The sequence below is a fragment of the Dipodomys ordii genome, unplaced genomic scaffold (genome assembly GCF_000151885.1).
Source record: "Dipodomys ordii isolate 6190 unplaced genomic scaffold, Dord_2.0 Scaffold141, whole genome shotgun sequence".
Taxonomy (NCBI): Eukaryota; Metazoa; Chordata; class Mammalia; order Rodentia; family Heteromyidae; genus Dipodomys; species Dipodomys ordii.
Genome location: NW_012267357.1, coordinates 1,276,936 through 1,294,716, shown reverse-complemented (window position 1 = coordinate 1,294,716; position 17,781 = coordinate 1,276,936). Strand labels below are relative to the sequence as shown.

At 43.1% G+C, this 17,781-nt stretch overlaps 1 protein-coding gene across 1 annotated transcript in view; it reads right to left on the bottom strand.

The window, feature by feature from the left end:
• The window catches only part of LOC105997171 (protein HIRA), a 107,427-nt gene that overhangs the window by 29,240 nt on the left and 60,406 nt on the right, over positions 1-17,781 (bottom strand). Inside the window, exons 9-13 of the mRNA XM_013031504.1 lie at positions 17,220-17,325; positions 13,568-13,786; positions 12,517-12,602; positions 4,618-4,812; positions 2,409-2,570 (exon numbers count right to left, since the gene is read on the bottom strand). Coding sequence (XP_012886958.1) covers positions 2,409-2,570; positions 4,618-4,812; positions 12,517-12,602; positions 13,568-13,786; positions 17,220-17,325 — 768 coding nt within the window. The remainder of the gene's footprint in view (positions 1-2,408; positions 2,571-4,617; positions 4,813-12,516; positions 12,603-13,567; positions 13,787-17,219; positions 17,326-17,781) is intronic.

The window sequence follows — 17,781 nt, the reverse complement described above, 5'->3', positions numbered from 1 at the left end:
ACGGTCTCTCCTGCCCGGGCTGGCTTTGAACCACGATCCTCAGATCTCAGCCTCCTGAGTAGCTAGGATTACAGGCGTGAGCCACCAGCGCCCGGCTGAGACTCTTATCTCCAATAAACTACTCAGAAAAAGCCAGGAGAGGTGCTAGAGCTAAAGTAGTAGAGTACTAGACTTGAGCCAAAGAAGTTCAGGGAGAGTGCCTAGGCCCAGAGTTCAAGACCCAGGACCAGTACAAAAAAAGAAAAAAAGAAAAGTAAAAGAAAAACCTCAATTAAATTGACCCCAGAGCTACAAAAGAACAAGCCTGGGCTAGGAAGGTGGCTCAGCGGTAGAATGCTTGCCTTGCATGCATGAGGCCCTGGGTTCGATTCCTCAGCACCGCATAAGCAGAAAAATCTGGAAGTGGCGCTGTGACTCAAGTGGTAGAGTGTTCACCTTGAGCTGAAAAGCTTAGGGATAGCAACCAGGCCCAGAGTTCAGGTCCCACAACTATCAAAAAAAAAAAAAAAAGAACAGGCCTGTAGTCATAATTTCAAAGGGACTCTTGCCTAACTGAAGGCAAAGCTAAGACATTCAACTTGTCTGCCATATTTCTGGGTCAACTGTCAGTTTTATGTTCCAATGTTCACCTTTCAAGGGATCTGTACAATGGCTTGACTTTATTCTGGTGATTTAAGTTTCAATTCCTATATGGCTCAGGCCAAAGATTGCCATGAATTAGTGCTGCCATTAAAACTCGAGGTCCTCAGTCAATAGTTGGGTAGCTCCCAGCCCAGTACCCATAGTGTGCACTTTTTTTGTTCATGTATATATTTTAGCTCCTGGGGACTATAAACAAAGTATTTCATAGTGGAAAATCCTTCATTGCTAGAGACATAAATTGCTAGACAAAAATATCATATGGAATTTTTTCATATTAACATAAACATTCAAGTAGAACATGAGGTTCTGCACCAACTTCATAGGTAGAGTAGACTTGAAGGGCGGTGCCTCCACTCTGGGCTCTAAGGACTGTTCTCCAAGGAGAACAATCATTCCCAGACAAGATCTTCCGAGATAATAAGCAAAACCCAAGAGAAAATGAACTAGTTTTAGCACCAAAATACTGTTTGACAGTATCTTATACAGATGCCCATCTTGTTGGACAACTACTGGGTGTGTGGCTACTCCAAGAATCTTTGACCAATGTCCCTGCATTTGGCGCCTCATGACACAGGCCAGCATGCTTCTGTTCCAGGTAGTCAAGGCTAGTTGCCTCTCAGTGGGATATATCTCCCAAAGACAGCTCCCACTGCCCTTGTGGGAAGAAGGCGAGGAAAGTAGCCCAGCCAATATGTAGCTCCTCTAGCCCTCAACTCCCTGGGATGCACAGTAAGCTCCTTGGCACAGGGCAGGCTTGCAGAGGCCCCTCTCATGAGGTGGTGAAGCTTAGTGTCAGTGGAGGCTACACATGTTCCGGCTGTCTCAGAAGGATGCTCTACTGCAACTCCAAGAAATAAAGAACTACAGCTCATGTTTCTTGCTGCTGCATGCAGGGTTGGCTCACACCTGTAATCTTAGCTACTCAGGAAGCTGAGATCTGAGGACAGCAGTTCAAACCCAGCCTGTGTAAGAAAGTCCATGAGACTCATCTCTAATTAATCACTAGAAAACCAGAAGGGGAGCTGTGGCTCAAAGTGGTAGAGTGCTAGCCTTGAGCAAAAAAGCTCAGGGATAATCCTAGCTACTCAGGAGGCTGAGATCTAAGGATCATGGTTCAAAGCCAGTCCAGGCAGGAAAGTCCGTGAAACTATTATCTCCATAAAACACCAGAAAATGGGAAGTGATACTGTAGCTCAAGTGGTAGAGTGCTAGCCTTGAGCTGAAGAGCTGAGGGACAGCACTCAGGCCCCACGTTCAAGCCCCACGACCGACCAAAAAAAAGCTCAGGGACAGTGCCCAGGACCCAAATTCATTATCAACAAGAACAAAAAAGAAAATACATAAATTGCAAGACCTCAAAAGCTCTGCTCATAAAGACCTTCTATCGTAGCTCCCTTCTGTTGGCTGTTTCTAAGCAGAGGGCTTTGACTTACCTGGTTCAATAATATCAGAGCCTTCTATCTCTCCAACTACTTCCTACTCCTCTTCTCAGAAAACTCTGGGCTCTTTTCAAAGGATGACATCACTCTTAGCACATACCAAACTGCCTAGCACTTGCAACTCTATCCTCACTGTTCTTTTGCCCATGGCCTCCTTCCTGACAGCTCCTTCCAGCCACAGCCCATCTTTCAGCAGCAGTTCCTTTTTCCTGGGAGCTTCATGTCTCTGCAGTCTTGCTCCCCTATGGGAGGTGGGCTGCAAAGTAGAAAATGGGGGGAGGTATTGTACCCCTGGATTCTTGGGGCCCTGTGGATCCAACACTTTACCTTTCGACAGATGTTGGGGTCACACTGGTCAAGGAAGGAGCACCTGGTGTGGCTTTGGACCGCTCTGTAAACCGGGAGTCAAATGCTTTCATGGGTTCAATCTTGGATGGGGTTGTTAACACGGAGGGTGACAATGCAGCAGGAGTAGAGGTAGCATTCATACTGGGAAATAAAGGTGGGAGGCATGTCAGCGCAACCTCTAAAGGATGTGGAAGTCTAGGACTTGCATAGTTTGGAGCATGTTGAAATGGGTACAAACATTAAACTTCTAAAACCTTAAAAAATTTAAAAGTGAAATTTATTTCTATTTTTAAAATCATGTTCACATATAAAAATCCTAGAAGTCTGGCTACCTGAAAAGGTTACAAGCAAATGCATTCATATTTTCCTCTTTTATGTTTTTTCTGAGAGATTTTGGGTGTAGCTAACCATATAGCTAGATCACAGTATGTAGTCAGGTTGTAGTGACCCCAGTCACTTCAACTACCAGACTTGGTCACTTTCATGATAGATATGACAAGAAAATCCCCAATATGGGGTCCTGGAAGTCATGGCCTATTCCTGGCCTTTATTCTCACCCTCTTTCTCTTCCTCCCTCCCTCCCTCCTAGGTGGTCCCTCCCATCTCACTGTGACAATGACAAATTCTTAGCATTCTTCTCTAGGTGCTTATCCCATGGCTTTGCCTTCTTTATAGAGAAAGGAGAGACCCCAAACCACTGGGATCAGTCTGCTGATCTCATTCAGGTAATACTTCTACCATCTCAACTCCACACCAAATACCTAGTCATCCCAGACAGTACTTTCCTCCCCCTCCATGACCTCTAGTCCAACCCCTGCAGCTTTCTCAGTTTTTCCCAGACACCCTTCCTCCCTGACTGGCCTGTCTACCTACACTGTCTCCTTTTCAACTCTAAGGTCCCAGTTTCCTAAGAGTAGTGATCCCCGATGCTCAGTGAGCCTGCACAGCCCTGCCCCAGAACTGAGAGCAGGAGGCAGTGATAACACAAGATCCCAGTCCTTCCAATGGAGAATCATTCTCACAGCAGTAGTTATGTGTGTTAAGAGTCTAAGTTTTACCTGTACTGCCTACTAGAACCATGGTATAAAACTCAAGCTCCAGAGACTTCTCTGTCTCCATTCTGGAAAAAGCCCAGCCTACCTGGTTTAGAGCAGGAACTGAGACCATTCTCTTTCCCATTCCTTTTCAGGACCTGAGTTCTGCTCTTGCCAGCATCCCTATTCCCCACCTCTCTGCCCTGGCTTAGCTTGTGTGGGCCCCAGGGATGCTTTCTGAAAAGCCTGAAGATCTATCTATGCAACAATTCCTTCTCATGGCTTGCCACTTTCTTCCAAAAGATCCCAGAATATACCTTGCAACATTGTAGTTGCCTCTTTCCCATCAGCTTCCACCCTTCCTGAAGGCAAGGACCTATCAAGTAAATGGCCTGAGGATGCAATCCAGAGCCGGTATGGTGCAAACCTTCACATCGGTCTTTTTTTTGGGGTTGGTTGTGGGGCTTGAACTCTGGGCCTGGGTGCTGTCCCTGAGCTCTTCATCTCAAGGCAATCGCTCTACCACTTGAGCCATAGCACTACTTCTGGTTTCTGGTGATTAATTGGGCATAAGGGTCTCATAGGCTTTCTTGCCCAGGCTGGCTTTGAGCCACAATCCTTATATCTCAGCCTCCTGAGTAACTAGGATTATTAGCTTGAGTCACCAGTGCCCAGCTCATGCCTACCTCTTATTCATGCCCTCCCTCTAGCCTGTGAATGGTCTTTGAAAACACAGCCTTGAAGTAAATTTATTCTAGTGTGTGAAGAGAGTCTGCTTGTTCACATCAGTGCCCTATCTAAGATGAATGGTGGGTGAGGCTCATAGCATAGTAAAGTGGAGGCCAAAGCTCCAGAAACCTGAGGCTACTTCCAGTGTGAATGTGAGAAAAAGTGGGACAATGACAGGTGGCATCTCACTGGCAGATTCCCAAGCTTTATACCCTAATGCTCAGTAGCACTGTGTCAAGACTCTCCTGAACAGGTCTTTCATTCTGAAGAAGCCCTAATCTGAAATCAAACATTTAACATTTATTATCTTTCTCTCTCTTTTAAATTGAAGGGATCATGGAAAACAGAATGAAATTCACATCCTCAGAATCAATGTCCAAATTTGAGCTTTCCCCAGAAGGAACCAAACCTTGGCATTCACTAACCTGTCCTTACTGACAGATTCGCCTGTAGGCCTGGCACCAGTGGCCACCACAGGCTCTGTGCAAGGCTTCGAGGCGCCGAAAGAGGGGGTACTGGTGTCCAGTGGCAGTAACTGCTGACTGCTAGGAGAGGAGAGCATGGAGCCTGCCAGGGAGCCGGAGAGTGGGATGCTGTTAAAGAAGGCCGTGGAGAAGTCCCTGTTGTCAAGTGAGAACAAAAGTCAGTAGGAAAATAAGATACCAAGTACTTTATAAGTAAATAAGATATGAGAAAAGAAGATACCAAGTACTTATACTTCTATTTTATTTATTTTTTACCTAGAAGTAACATATTCTTAGGGTAGATAATCTGGAATACAGAAAAGCCAAAAGGAAATGAAGCCAGGTGATGGTAGCTACTCAACAGGCTGAGATCTGAGGATTGTAGTTCACAGCTAGTCCATGAGACTCTTACCTACAATTATCTACAATTAGCAAAAGCTGGGAGTGGAGTAGTAGCTCAAGGGGTAGAGTGCTTGCTTAAACCAAAAAAGCTAATGGCCAGTGCCTAGGCCCTAAGTTCAAGCTCTAGTACTGTAATACATATACACACACAATTTAAAAAAGGAAAGACTCTTCATATAGCCTATCTGAATCTATGATGTAGCAGTGCTACATGGACCACTAAGAAAAACAACAATGCACTCATTCTAGTAGTCAGATGCATTAACAGTGCAATGCACTCTGATTTCAGAGGATTCAAAAAGAAACTATGGGTCTTAAGAGGGAAGAACAGGCAGTGTACTGAAGGCCTTACTTTCATTAAGCATTCTCAGTGGATCTCAGCCTTCTGAGTAGGCATGAACCAAAATGTCATTTTTTGGTGTGTGTTGTTTCTAGGGCTTGAACTCAAGGCCTGGATGCTGGAGCATTTTTGCTCAAGGCTATGCTCCATCACTTGAGAGACAACATTTCTGGCTTTTTTGGTGATTAACTGGAAGAGTCATCAACTTTACTGTCTGAGCTGGCTTTGAACTGTGATCTTGGATCTTAGCCTCCTGAGTAGAAAACTATTTTTTTTTTAATGTTGGTGGTAGGACTTGAATTCCAGTTTTCAAACTCTCTTGAAGCTTTTCCTCTCATGGCTCATGCCACGCCTTGAACTACACCTCTATTTATGGCTTTTTGCTGGTTAATTGGAGGTAAGAGTCTCATGCCTTTGTCTGCCAGGCTGGCTTTCAAGCATCCTCAGATCTCAGCCTTCTGAGTAGCTAGGATTATAGATATGAGCCACTGGCAATGGCCTTGAATTTTTTTTTTTGGGGGGGGTTCCGGTCATGGGGCCTGAACTCTGGGCCTGGGCGCTGTCCCTCAGCTCTTCAGCTCAAGGCTAGCGCTCTACCACTTGAGCCACAGCACCACTTCCGGCTTTTTTTCTTTTTGCTTATGTGGTGCTGAGGAATCGAACCCAGGGCCTCAGGCATGCAAGGCAAGCACTCTACCACTGAGCCACCTTCCCAGCCCCTGGCCTTGAATATTTTTTACCTCTTGAGATTGTAAGAATATATTTTCAAAAATTTTAAACAAAAATATTTTAGTCAACAAAAAAATAACATTAAACAAATAATGTCTGAGATGTCACATTTCTGAAGTTAGGATTTAACTGTTTCTAGCTAGCATGGTAGGTCGACCTGGTTTTTATCTATTGAATCAGCATATGTTTCATCATGAATATAGAACACAACCTTTAAATCTCACGTGAATATTTGAATCTTTTCTGTGTCCCATTGCTCTAGTTTTGTGTCAGTACCCTACCGTTTTAATTGCTGGTGAAGAGAATCTTCCCTGATTAACCTTTATTTCAGAAATACTGCAGCTTTTCCTATGTACTTTTCCATATAACTTCAAGATTACATTGCGGAATATATATAGATATATATATATATATATATATATATATATATATATATATATATATATATATATATATATATATATATATAATTTGGTGTCCTAGTCCTAGAGCTTGAACTCAGGGCTTAGGTGCTGTCTCTGAACTCTTCTGCTCAAGACTAGTGCTCTACTTTGAAGGCATAACCAATAAAGAAAAAAAAGCTACTGGTTTTTCAAAACAAAACAAAACAAAAAAGACTAATGCTCTATCATTTTGAGCCACAGTTCCACTTCTAGTTTTCTGGTGGCTAATTAAAGATAAGTATCTCACAGACTTTCCTGTCTGGGTTGGCTTTGAACCATTAGCCTCAGATCTCAGCCTCCTGAGTAGGTAGGGTTAAAGGCTTGAGCTACCAACACCTACCCTTCTGAAATTCTGAAAGATTTAGTTAGTTGTATTTGCTCATGTTAAATTGATATGTTTATGGAGAACTGACTTCTTTCAGTCATGCTAACTAATGGCACATATTTTGATAAGAGTAATTTGGGCAATATAGAGTGAGACTGCCTCCATTTTTTCCTTTTGTTTATATTTCTTGTTACATCTTAAGTATTTCATTTGAAAACGTGATTGATTCTTCTTGTACTTCTTCTTCTTCCTCCTCCTCTTCTTCTTCTTCATCTTCTTCTTTTTTTTTTTTTGGTGCAAGTACTGAGGCTTGAACTCAGAGCGTGGGCACTGGCCCTTAGCTTTTTCACCTAAGGTTGGAGTTCTAACACTTGAGCCGCTCCTCCACATCCAGCTTTTAGGTAGTTAACTGGAGGTAAGAGTCTCTGTGAGAGTTATTTGCCTGGGCTGTCTTTCAACTATCATCTTCAGAGCTCAGCCTTCTAAGTAGCTAAGATTATAGGTATGAGGTAGTGGTGTCTGGCTGATTTCTGGCTTTTTCTGTTTATGCAGTGCTGAGGAATGGAATCCAGGGCTTCATGCATGCGAGGCAAGCACTCTACTACTAAGCCACATTCCCAGCCCCCTGGCTCATTTCTTCTGTCTTCTAAAGGTTAGGATCTCATATTGTTCATATCTAGTTACTTTACTTTTTTTTTATTTGAAACAAAGTCTCATTATGAAGTTCCAGCTGCCCTCAAATTCTGAGTCCTTCTGGGCATGCCATAAGACAGCACCTCCAAAATCACTAGAAAAAGCCAAACTGGAAGCTCAAGTGGTAGAGTGCTAAGCCAAGCAAGCTCAAGGCCCTGAGTTCAAACCTCAGTAATAGCCAACAAATAAAACAAAAGTCCACGAAAGTGTTTTTCAGTCTTCCTACCTCAACCTCCTGAATGCTGGGATCAAAAACTATGTACCACCCTGCTAGCTCTACTGTCTCCCTTTTTTTTTGCCAGTCCTGGAGCTTGAACTCAGGGCTTGGGCCTTTAGCTTCTCTGTATTCAAGGCTAGCACTCTACCACTTGAGACACATGTCACTTCCAGGTTTTTCTGTGACTTAATTGGAGATTAAGAGTCTCACAGACTTTTCTGCCCAGGCTGACTTCGAACTACAATCCTCAGATCTCTGCCTCCTGAGTAGCTATAGTATTATTGGCACCCAATTCTTTCTTCATCTTTAAATGATACATTTTACATTCTTCTTTCCAATTTATTCTTGCCTAACGGATAGACTGGGGCTTCTAAAACTATGTTAAATTATAGTCCTAACACTAAAAAGTTTAGTTTCTAAATTCTATTTGAAGTAAGACAATTTATTGCAATAAAGAAACATTGGTCTAATTTCACTTAATTAACTCAGAATAATGTTAAAATTTATGAAGCATCTCTGCAGGTGATCATACCATTTTTCTCTTTTCTTTTTACTCCTCTCCTCCCCTCCCATACTCTTGTTTCTTTTCTGCATCAGTACTGGTGCTTTAACTCAGGGTGCCTCATGTTCTCTGTTGGCTTTTTTTCCTCAAAGCTTGCACCCTACCACCTCAGTCACATCTCTACTTCTGGCTTTTGGGGGCTAGTTGGAAATAAGCTTCTTATGAACTTTTCTGCCCAGGCTGGCTTCAAATCACGATTCTCAGATCTCAGCTTCCTGAGTACCTAGGATTATAGGCTGTGTCAGCAGTTCCTATTTCTTTTGACATGTAGACTTAAACTAATAGTTCTCACAAATCTGAACCTCCTGGATTCCCTGAAATAAACTTTACTTGGTCTTGAGTACTAACCTCAACATGCCGCAAAGTTCTACTTATTACTGTTTTGTTTAGATTTCTACCAACACTAAGATATAAAATTGATTTGTAATTAATATGTTCTACCTTTGCTACTGCTTTTTTTCTCTTTAGACAGAGCTTCACTATGTTGCAGCGGCTAGTCTTGAACGCCTTGCTCAAGTTATCTTTCTACCTTAGCCTCCTGGATACCCGAGACATACCATGTGTCCCACTATAAACAAGAATTTGTAAGTTTGTGCTGGTTAACTAGCAATAAAACAGAAAGTGTAGCTGTAGTTCAAGTGGTAAAGTGCCAACCTTGAGTGAAAAAGCTAAGGGACAGTGTAGTTCAAGTCCCAGTACCAGCACAAACATAAAATAAGTTTGCAAGTTGTTCTTGTCTTCTTTGTAAGACAGTATTAATTATCTATTCCTTAAGAATTTGTTAGAATTTCCCTGTAAATTCTTGGCTTGCTGGCTTAACTTGGGTAGACTTAACTTTTTGACAAATGTCTTGTATTTCTTCTGTAACAATTTTTTACATTTAACAATTTTATTTTCTAAAAAAAATTATCCCCTTGGAGTCAGGCATGGTAGTTTGTACCTACAACACCAGCACTACAGAGGTTGAAGCAGAAGGACTATGAATTCAAGGCTAGCCTGGGCCATATGGTAATGTAAAGGCCAGCCCAGGTTACATTGAGTTCTTGTCTTATAAAAAAAAATTCATTTTTTAAATTTATTTGCACAGTGTGCAGCAGAAAGTTCTCATTGTTTTTATTCTTTTTCTTTTTTTAAAGATTTTTTATTGTATTTTTATTCTTTTTTTGGGGGGTAATACTGGGGTTTGAACTCACTCATCACTTGAGCTTTACCCTGGCCTTTCGGTTTATTCTTTTTTTTTTTTTTTCTTTAGTGAACAGGACTCAAACCTAGTATTTGATGTTTTTGGATTATTGACTGGCACTCACACCAGCTCAGCAGGCCGCCAACCCTTGATTTGCTTTGTTAGTCTTGGAACTTGAACTCAGAGCCTGGAGGCTATCCCCGAGCTCTTTTTGCTCAAGGTTAGTGCTCTACCACTTTGAGGCACAGCTCCACTTCTGGTTTTTGAGTGTTTAATTGGAGATTAGAGTCTCACTGGGCCTTTTCTGTCCCAACTAGCTTTGAACCGTGATCTTCAGATCTCAGCTTCCTGATTAGCTAGGATTACGAGTGTGAGTCATTGGGTCTTGATTTATTTTATTTATTTATTTTTGTCAGTTGTGGAGCCTCGGTGCTGACCTTGAGCTCTTCAGCTCAAGGCAAACACACTCTACCACTTGAGCCACAGCGCCACTTCTGGATTTTTGGTGGTTAATTGGAGATGAGTTTCACGGACTTTCCTGCCTGGGCTGTCTCTGAACCACAATCTTCAGATCTCAGCCTTCTAGTAGCTAGGATTACAGGCACCTGGCTTGATTTATTCTTTATCTGTGATTATTTTTTCTTGAAAAATCACTCTGAATATTTGTTCTTCCTTTCTAACAATCATGGTTCAAAGCCAGACTGGGCAGACATATCTGAGAGATCCATCTCCAGTTAGCCAGCAAAATACTGGCAGTGGAGTATGTGGCTCAGGTGACAGAGTACCAGCCATGATTGAAAAAGTGGAATGAGAATTTGAGGCTGACTTCAATTCTACTATGGGCACACCCACACCTACCCATACACACCCACACCCACACCCACATAAAGGGAATCAAGTGTTGGTGCCAGAAACAAATGGCTCAAGGCCAGCTATGAAGTCTCTTATCTCCTTCCTCCTCACCACATAAGGCTTAGCAAGACCCACAGAACAACAGGTTTGGAACCATCAGCAGAAGTACCACCCCCTACTGCCACAGGTCTAGCAGTGTTCAAAGCACATTCACACAATCAGTGTCATGAGATAATGATAATAAGAGCTAGGCAATGACCTTATTACTGTAGGCTCACAATGGAAAAAGGTCCTGGGCACCAGGACTCATGTTTATAATCCTGATTACACAGGAGACTGAGATCATCTAAGGAATGCCAGCCTGGACAAGGAAGTCTGAAATTCTTATTCCCAATTAACTACAAAAAAAAAAAAAAAAGCCAGAAATGGAACTGTGGTTCAAGTGGTAGGAAGCTGCCCTTGAGCACAAAAAGCTTAGAACAGTGTCTAGGCCATGAGTTCAAGCCTCAGGACCTGCATTAAAAAAAAAAAAAGGATTAGAGGAAAAAGGAGTCATTTGACCAGGCATCTACCCACTGGGCCCTCTGGGCCTTCACATCTAACCTGAAAGGGAGAGTCAGCATACTATATAGATGAAAGTCTTGTAGCTTTTCAAGGGAGATTTGGAACAGCAGTTCATGGATGGATGAAAAAATCACTCTGAATATTTGTTTCTTCATTCTGGATTTAACAAATATTTTCCTAATTGGCTGCTACTTGTTTGAACATGGAACTCAAAGGATAAAAAAATTTAGAACAGGGGCTGGGAAGGTCGCTCAGTGGTGGTACTTGCCTCGCATGCATGAGACCCTGGGTTGGGTTCCTCAGCACCACATAAACAGAAAAAGCTTGGAGTGGCACTGTGGTTCAAGTGGTAGAACACTAGCCTTGAGCTGAAGAGCCGAGGGACAGCATCCAGGCCCAGAGTTCAGGCCCCACAACCGACCAAAAAAAAAAAGAACAAAAGCAATTCTGTGCATGGTTTAAAGCCAGACTGGGCAGACAAATCTGAGAAATTTCATCTCCAATTAACCAGCAAAATACTGTCAATAGAGTGTATGGTTCAAGTGAGTACCAGCGAAAATGTGGATTTCTGTGCATGGTTTCAATGAAGGACCTCCTGATGCCTTGAACAGACTGCTCACCTTTTAAATATAAAACGTATGGTGAGGTGCCTGGGACAATGGGGGACTGCTGCTTTCTCACAAGTCTTTACTATCCACTGAATCAACATATACCATTTCTAGAGAACAAAAATCAAAAGCAAGCATGACTACTGACATGAAGACAGTGGCAAAGGAGGAAGGAATCCACACTCCAGCTCTTTGCTCCCACAGGGAAATGTGTCTCTGAGCCCTACTTACTTTTTGCCCAGCTGCACTTCTAGAAATTATTCTGAGGAAACAGTCATGATGTGCTCAAAGACTCATTTATAATAACAAAAATTTTTGTAACAAAAAAACTGGACACACACTCCAAGTCTGCAATTAACAAGCAGTTTTAGTAAGTCCTGGCGCATTCACAGGACAGGAACCAGGATAGGCAGCAAGCAAATGCTGCAGAGAACTATTTAAGTGAACAAAAGGTCAAGGGTAGAGAAAAGACTGAAACATAGACATCAGAATGTTAACAGAGACTGGATTATGGAGAATGCTTATACTCTGGGGGCTTTTACTATTTTCTAAAATTTCAGCAATGTGCATATATACCTTTCAAAAATCAGAAAAGGAGGTATATTTACAAACAAAAATAAATAAATCAGTGTGACTTCTTTCCCTGCTTGATCTCCGGAGGCTCGCAGTGGTGAGTGCAGTAAGGGCACTAGTCTGAGGAAGCAATCTGGTCTAGTTATCTCAGGCCTCTCTCCTTCCGTAGGACTCAAGTGCACAGAACTTGGAGGAGGATGGGCCTCTGAGGCTGCTGGGAGGCTGGCCGTGAGACTGGTGCTTCCACATTGTAGGAGTCAGGTTGGCCCAAGTCTGTGAAGACCCTAACTAGGAAAGTACTAACTGGCTAAAGGAGAGAGGAAGACCTCCCAGAGAAGATCACAGAAAGTTCGGTGAACGAATGAGTACCCAGTGTCCAGCTGTGCTATGCAGAGAGGTGTGATTCTTCTCCGACCATCTGCTGTCCGTGTTTCAACTTGTTTCTTCAAAAGGTTCTGGGAAAGTAAAGTCATATAAATGAATAAATGGAAACGTTTCTGCCAACTAGTCCAAAAATTAAAAAAAAAAGGTGCTCCTTAATCTCTTTGTGATAAGAACATTTAGCATAAGCTCTACGCTCTCACCCAATTAAGTATATGATACAGGATTGTTAACAGAACTGAGTAAATGGGCACTTGTTCCCTTTGATTAATACCTCCATTTCCTCTTCCCAGGGCCCCTGGTACCTACCATACTAATCTGCTCTGTGAGTTTGGTTAATTTAGATTTCTCATACAAGTGTTACCAGTACCATTTGTACTTCTGTGTCTGATTCATTGCTAAGTAGTAAATGTTAAATATGTGTAGTTTTTTGTATGTCAATTATACCTCACAATGATAGATTTGGGAAACCAAAGCCTTTAATAAGGAAATGTATTCTAACTCTTTCTACAGCCTTTCTATAGTACATTGAGGCTAACTAAGCCAGCTACTCAGAGCATGCCCCCCTGCGCTGCCACCCCACACCCCGCCCCCCCCACCAGTGGTGAGGTTTGAACTGTGGGTCTGGGCCCTGTCCCTGAGCTCTTCAGCTCAAGATTAGTACTCTACCACTTTGAACCATAACGCTATTTTAGGTCTTCTGGTGGCTAATTGGAGATAAGACTTTCCTGTCCAGGATGGCTTTGAACGGTGAACCTCACATCTCAGCCTCCTGAGTAGCTAGAATTACAGGTGTGAGCCACCAGGGCCCAGCTGATGAAGATGCTTTGAAACCTTAGTACCCCCATGAAGCTTTAGGCAATGGCCAATTGGTCCTGGCTGACTACAGGTCATATCTCAGGCTCAACACATACTCTCTTCCCCATCACTCATATCTATGGCCCCATCCTTTGTGCTCTCTTCAGACTGCCTATGTTATGGCCCACCTGCCTATTTCCTTTGCTCCATCCTCAGTGCCATGGGACAAACCCTCACTCACCTTCCTGATATCTTCCAGACTCTCTCCATTGACAACACCTGCTACTGAAGAAGCTGAGCCCATCTCCCTGGCTGTAGCAGTCTTCTGGTCCAGTTGCTGCTGCTGCTGTTGCCTCCTCTGGTACTTGAGCATCGCAGGGTTCTCAATGACAGCTGTGGAGAGCTGGGCCTCGGTCATGATGGCTAGACTCTTGCCATAGGTGGACTGATGAATGCGGCTCTGCCAGAAGCAGGGAGAGGTTGATTTGACATGCTGATGAATACCACCATGGTCAGTGATACCCACCAGTGGGTGCAATGTGGAGTCTACTTGTTTAAGAGCAGAAGGGCTTGGGAGGCCAGCTCTATATCACTTCCTGCCCAACTCTGTCCCGATAACTCTTGAAGTCTCAAGCTCTCATGATATGTTACAGCTTCTATGTATCTATAGCTGGCAATAATAGTGAAATAATGGTAAGAAAACACTACATGGTCTGGGTCTAGACTATATGACAAGAGATACCATCTTTTTTTTGCCAGTCCTGGGGCTTGAACTCTGGGCCTAGGCGCTATCCCTGAGTTTCTTTTTTTATTCTCTCAAGGCTAGCACTCTACCCTTGAACCACAGTGCCACTTCTGGCTTTTTCTGTGTATGTGGTACTGAAGAATTGAACGCAGGGCCTCATGCATGCTAGGCGAGCATTCTACCACTGAGCCACCTCCTCAGCCCCAAGAGATACCATCTTGACTGATATCTGGGTGCCCTTTTACTAACTTAAGGCTCTTATTGAAGGCTCCACTTCAAGGACCTTCAACACTCCATTAGAACCAGTATGCTTTTGTTAGTAGACTTCAGCCTCATGGGAAGCTTGGTATACCAGGTTTGGGAGACCCCTGTCTACTCTCCTGTGGACCTGCTAAAAACAAGTCCTCTCCTATTCTCTTAGGCCCTATTAGTCCTGTGCCATAGCTAGATAGCAACCCAAGAAAAGGAGGAATGATTATGAAAATGATCTTCAGGATATTCAGATTCTACTCAGAACATGAATTATAGTTAATGGGCATCTGCTTTATACCACAAGACCCTGGGAAGGTGAGGTTGGTTGCAGCTTCCCAGGAAGGGGAGTGGAGAAGGATGTTAACATTCATTCCTGTAGGTCCTAGGTTTAGTCAGGAATCTTTCTTCTGCCATCTTGGTTTCCCCTCACCTCCAAAATTCATCTCCTGGAATCTCAAGACAGGTTTTCCTAATGTCTCTCTTCTCTCCTCCCCCCTTTCCCCCCTCCCTTCCTCCCTCCCTCCCTTTTGGGACTTGAAGTCCTGGGGCTTGAACTCAATGTTTGGGCTCTGTCCCTGAGTCTTTGTGTTCAAGGCTAGTAGTCAACCACTTGAGCTACAGCATCCCATCTGGCTTTTTGGTGAAGATAAGAGTCTCACAGACTTTTAGCCTTCTGAGTAGCTAGAATTATAGACATGGGCCACTGGTGTCTGGCTTTCCCCCTAGTGTTTCTTAGACCTTGCAGTGATTTGGAAAATGGTAAACTAGATGGAGTTTTTAATAGGCTCCAACATTTACCCTTTAAGGGGGTAAAAAGCAAAGCTGGGTATGTGATAACAGTGGCTCAAGGCCATCGAGACACTTATCCCTTCATTAAAGACTGACAGAAATACTAGGCTCTAGTTTAGGGGCAGTGCTCAAGGCAGACCCTTATCTTCAAGGGGTTTATATCTTTTGGAGAGGATCCTAAAGTAGGTTAAGAGGAAGCTTTTTCAAGCAAGAGTTTCACTAATGGGGGAGTTACTGACCTGCTGTACTTTCATAGGGCTCCTTTCAGACAATTAAATATGATAGCTGGGCACTGGTGGCTCACACCTGTAATCCTAGCTACTCAGAAGGCTGAGATCTGAGGATCATGGTTCAAAGCCAACCCGGGCAGGAAAGACTATGAGACTCTTATCTCCAATAAACCACTCAGAAAACTGGAAGTGGGGGCTGGGAAGGTGGCTCAGTGGTAGAGCGCTTGCCTTGCATGCCTGAGGCCCTGGGTTCAATTCCTTACACCACATAAGCAAAAAGAAAAAAAAAAGCTGGAAGTGGCGCTGTGGCTCAAGTGGTAGAGCGCTAGCCTTGAGCTGAAGAGCTGAGGGACAGCGCCCAGGCCCAGAGTTCAGGCCCCACAACCGGACCCAAAAAAAAAAAGAAAGAAAACTGGAAGTGGTGCTGTAGCTCAAGTGACACAGTGCTCACCTTGAGCTGAAGAGCTAAAGGACAGTGCCCAGGCCCAGAGTTCAAGTACCATGACCAACAAAATAAATAAATAAAAAATAAATATGATACATCACTAAGGGTCTGTGGGTAGGAACCACACTTTCCTATTCTCGTGACAAGTAAAGCAGAGCCTTTCCCAAACCCTTCCAAAAAGAGCACACAGGCTCCACTGGTGCAAGCAGAACACAAAAGAGAGGAGGTCGAATCGAGCTCAAAGGCAATCAACCTGATTTCATTTCTGTTCTTGTACATCACAGTCCCATATAGTCTTGGCAAAAAGCCATTCTATTTTCTGAGGTATAGTTACCTCACCAATGAAACAGGTAAAATCCCTCTTCCCCAAATGCCTCAGTTTTTTGTTATGGCATTTAGGGTGAAAAGAACTGCAGAAATAAATTAAATGGGAAGGGGGAGAGTGAGAAAAGATACAGAGCAGAAAAAGAAAGCACAATACAAATACATACAAATACAATGTATGAAATAAGGAGGGGTGAACAAATGCAACAATGGTACTCACTAGACACTATGTTGAAAATGAATTATGTAACTTGTAGGTAAGCGTGGGAGGGGAAAACTGGGAGAGAGTGTGAGGGAAGGGGTAACATTGTCCAAAAAGAAATGTATGCTTTAACCTGACTTATGTAACTGAGTAAACCCTTCTGTACATCATCTTTATAATAAGAAAAAATAAAAGTAAAAGAAACATATCTCCATGGAATCATTTGCTTCTAATACTCGTTTTCCAGTTAACTGCACCAATGGTTCTCCAATTTTAACAGACTTGCTAAAACAAGTCACTGCAGCTAGGAATATAGCTTAGTTGGTAGAGCACTTGCTTAACATGTGCAAGGTCCTGAGTTCAGTCTCCAGTACCTGTAAGTCCCTCTGTAAGGATTTGGTGTGATTTAAATGAAATATACATGCAAAAGCACATGACCCAGACTCTGACAAACAGGAAATATTAAGAATAACTAAGGTTATAGTTATAATTGCTTCTATGTCAGCACAAGACAATGGGCTAGGGAAAGTGACAAGAAGAGGGAGCCCTGGGGACTGACTCCAGCTCCTTCTAGAGTGAAAGACTCCCTAGGTGGGGGGGGGGGGAGAGAAGGGGGAGAGCTATCATGATTTCAAGAAGAAATACCAATTATTCTTAATTCTGAAAGTTGTTTCTGACTTGTATAGAGACTTATTCTGAAAGTTGTTTCTGACATGAATAGACTTATTTTTATTAATCTATTTTGCAAAGAAGATAAAAATTACATTCTTTAAAAAAGCAAACACCCCATAATACTTAACTAATGTGTGCATATCTCTCAAGAAAGTGTTGCAATGGCAGGGGTCTCAGATTGTGGCTATTTCTGTAGCCACAAAGTGTGCAGCACCATGCAGGATGCCAGCCTACCTTTTCTTCCTCACTCAGGGGGTCTCCGAGTTCATCCTGAGAGAAGTCAAGGAATGCCACAGAGCCATCCATGGAGCATACCAGAATGCCCAGACCATTCAGAGTCCTGAAAGAGACAGCTGTAAGCAGGATGGGAGCAAGTGCCTGAGGAAGACTCGATGACAAATGGTTAAAGAGGGGTAATGATCATGCCCTAAAGGCCAAAGGCAAAGCTTTAGTTCTAGAAATATGTGCCCAGTATCTGTAAAATCATTTTAAAAAGCATCTCAAGACAGTCTTCTATAAAACCTACAGACCCCAGTTTGTCTGAGAAGCCTTTTCCTATTTGTACATCCTATCCCAGCCTAGTCATTCCCACACAGCAAGTGCAGACCAGCTAGATGTTGAATTGTGGGCAAACTGCACTTTGGGATTTACACTACCTGTGAATGGGGCAGGAGGTTTCATATCCTTTCAAAGTCTATGCACTGGGCTGGGAAGGTGGCTCAGTGGTAGAGCGCTTGCCTTGCATTGCCTGAGGCCCTGGGTTCGATTCCTCAGCACCACATAAGCAAAAAGAAAA